The sequence below is a fragment of the Erithacus rubecula genome, assembly GCF_903797595.1.
Source record: "Erithacus rubecula genome assembly, chromosome: 10".
NCBI lineage: Eukaryota > Metazoa > Chordata > Aves > Passeriformes > Muscicapidae > Erithacus > Erithacus rubecula.
The window spans coordinates 1,094,799-1,096,322 of record NC_136662.1 but is presented as its reverse complement, the minus strand read 5'-3'; the positions used below and the strand labels follow the sequence as shown (position 1 = coordinate 1,096,322).

The 1,524-nt window shown below is 46.1% G+C and overlaps 1 protein-coding gene across 1 annotated transcript in view; it reads left to right on the top strand.

The window, feature by feature from the left end:
- Positions 1–844: 844 nt before the first annotated feature.
- Positions 845–1,524, top strand: part of IL12RB2 (interleukin 12 receptor subunit beta 2) — a gene marked incomplete at both ends in the record, with an annotated part of 14,068 nt that continues 13,388 nt past the window's right edge. The window contains one exon of the mRNA XM_079314045.1: positions 845–852. Within this exon, the coding sequence (XP_079170171.1) occupies positions 845–852 (8 nt within the window). The remainder of the gene's footprint in view (positions 853–1,524) is intronic.

Genomic DNA, 1,524 nt, shown 5'->3' with positions numbered 1-1,524 from the left:
GAGGTGAGGCTGTGCTTTGGCTCCCCAAATGTCATCTCTGGGCAAATCCCATGAGAACGGCACAGGAGCAGCAGTGGGAGAAGGGCTGGACCCAGCAAATAAAAAACGAATTACAGAGGAGACTTAACAAGGGAGATTCTGTGAGTGCTGCTCACCCAACCAGCCGAGCTTTCCTCAACAGAGAGAACTTAACTTTGCCACAAGAATGTAAAAAACCCACAGCCTGAACCTCTGCAGGATACAGATCTCGGTGCATTTTGTGCATCATCCGATTTCCTAGAGCAGCACCGCTGGACCCAACCTCACCCTGAGGCTCCTTGGTGGGGTTGGCAGCAGGATAATGGGATTTTCCAGGCTGGATCATTCATTCCATCCCGTTGGGAGTGACACTGGAGAGGAGAAGGATCCAGGCAGAGCTCAGAGAAAAAGGGAAAAGGGGATAAAAAAGGAAAAAGAAAAAGGGAAAGGGAAAAGAAAAAATGAAAAGGGAAAGGGGAAAAAAAGGAAAGGGAAAAGATAAATAAAAAAGGAAAGAGAAAAGGTAAAAGGGAAAAAAGGAAAGAAAGGGAAAAGAAAAAGAACAAAGAAAAAGGAGAAAGATTAAAAGGAAGACGGAAGAAAAAATACCAGTAAAAGAAAGAAGAAAAAGGAAAAGTAAAACAAGTCAAAGGCAAGGGGAAATACAAAAGAAGAAAAGAGAATGATGGGGGGAAGAAAAGTGGAAAACAAATACGTAAAGGAAAGAAAAATCAGAAAAAAAACCAGACACATTTTTTAAAGGAAAAGAGAAAGGAAATAAGAAAAAAATAGAAGTGAAAAGGAAGCAGCAGTTCTGTGGAGGGTGATGGAGTGGTAATTTCCTCCTCCTGTCACTGCAACAGCAACTCTGCTCACCTGCACCATCCATCAGCATCTTCCCTTCAGCGTGTCCTGGGAGAGGGAAACGATGCTGGAGCAGCGGGAGTGAAATTCCTGAGAAAACAGCCCGGGCGGGACTGGAATCCAGAGAATTCCTCATGGTGTCCTGCTCCAAACCCATCCCAACCCTGCGCGGCCCCGCCGAGCTGCAGCCGAGCTGGGACGGGCTCTGGGAAAGGGGAACTGATGAAGACAGAGAGGAAACAACAGGTAAAAAGAGGTTTTTGATATTGGGGATTTTGTGGGGAATCAGCTCCCCCAGACCCCTCTCCAGTAAATTAATGAGGATTGTTGGCAGCTCTGGAATGGAGCCCGAGTGTTGCTCCTGGCTTTGGGAGGGAGGAAAAGCAGCTGGAGGCTCAAAGCAAAATTTGGGATTCCTGGAGGCTGCAAACTGCATCCCCTCATTTCTAGAGCTGCCCCTGTGCTGAGGTGTCCGAGGTAAGGAAAGCTGATCCTAATCAGTCAGAAAAGCTGAGCTTGTGCCACTGGTAACCTGAAAAGAGAAAGAACAGTAACAACAAGATATTCATCCATTTAAAACTCTTAAACACGGCAGAGGGCTGAAAATGAGAGAAAGGAAAATCCATCTCACAGAGAAGGTAA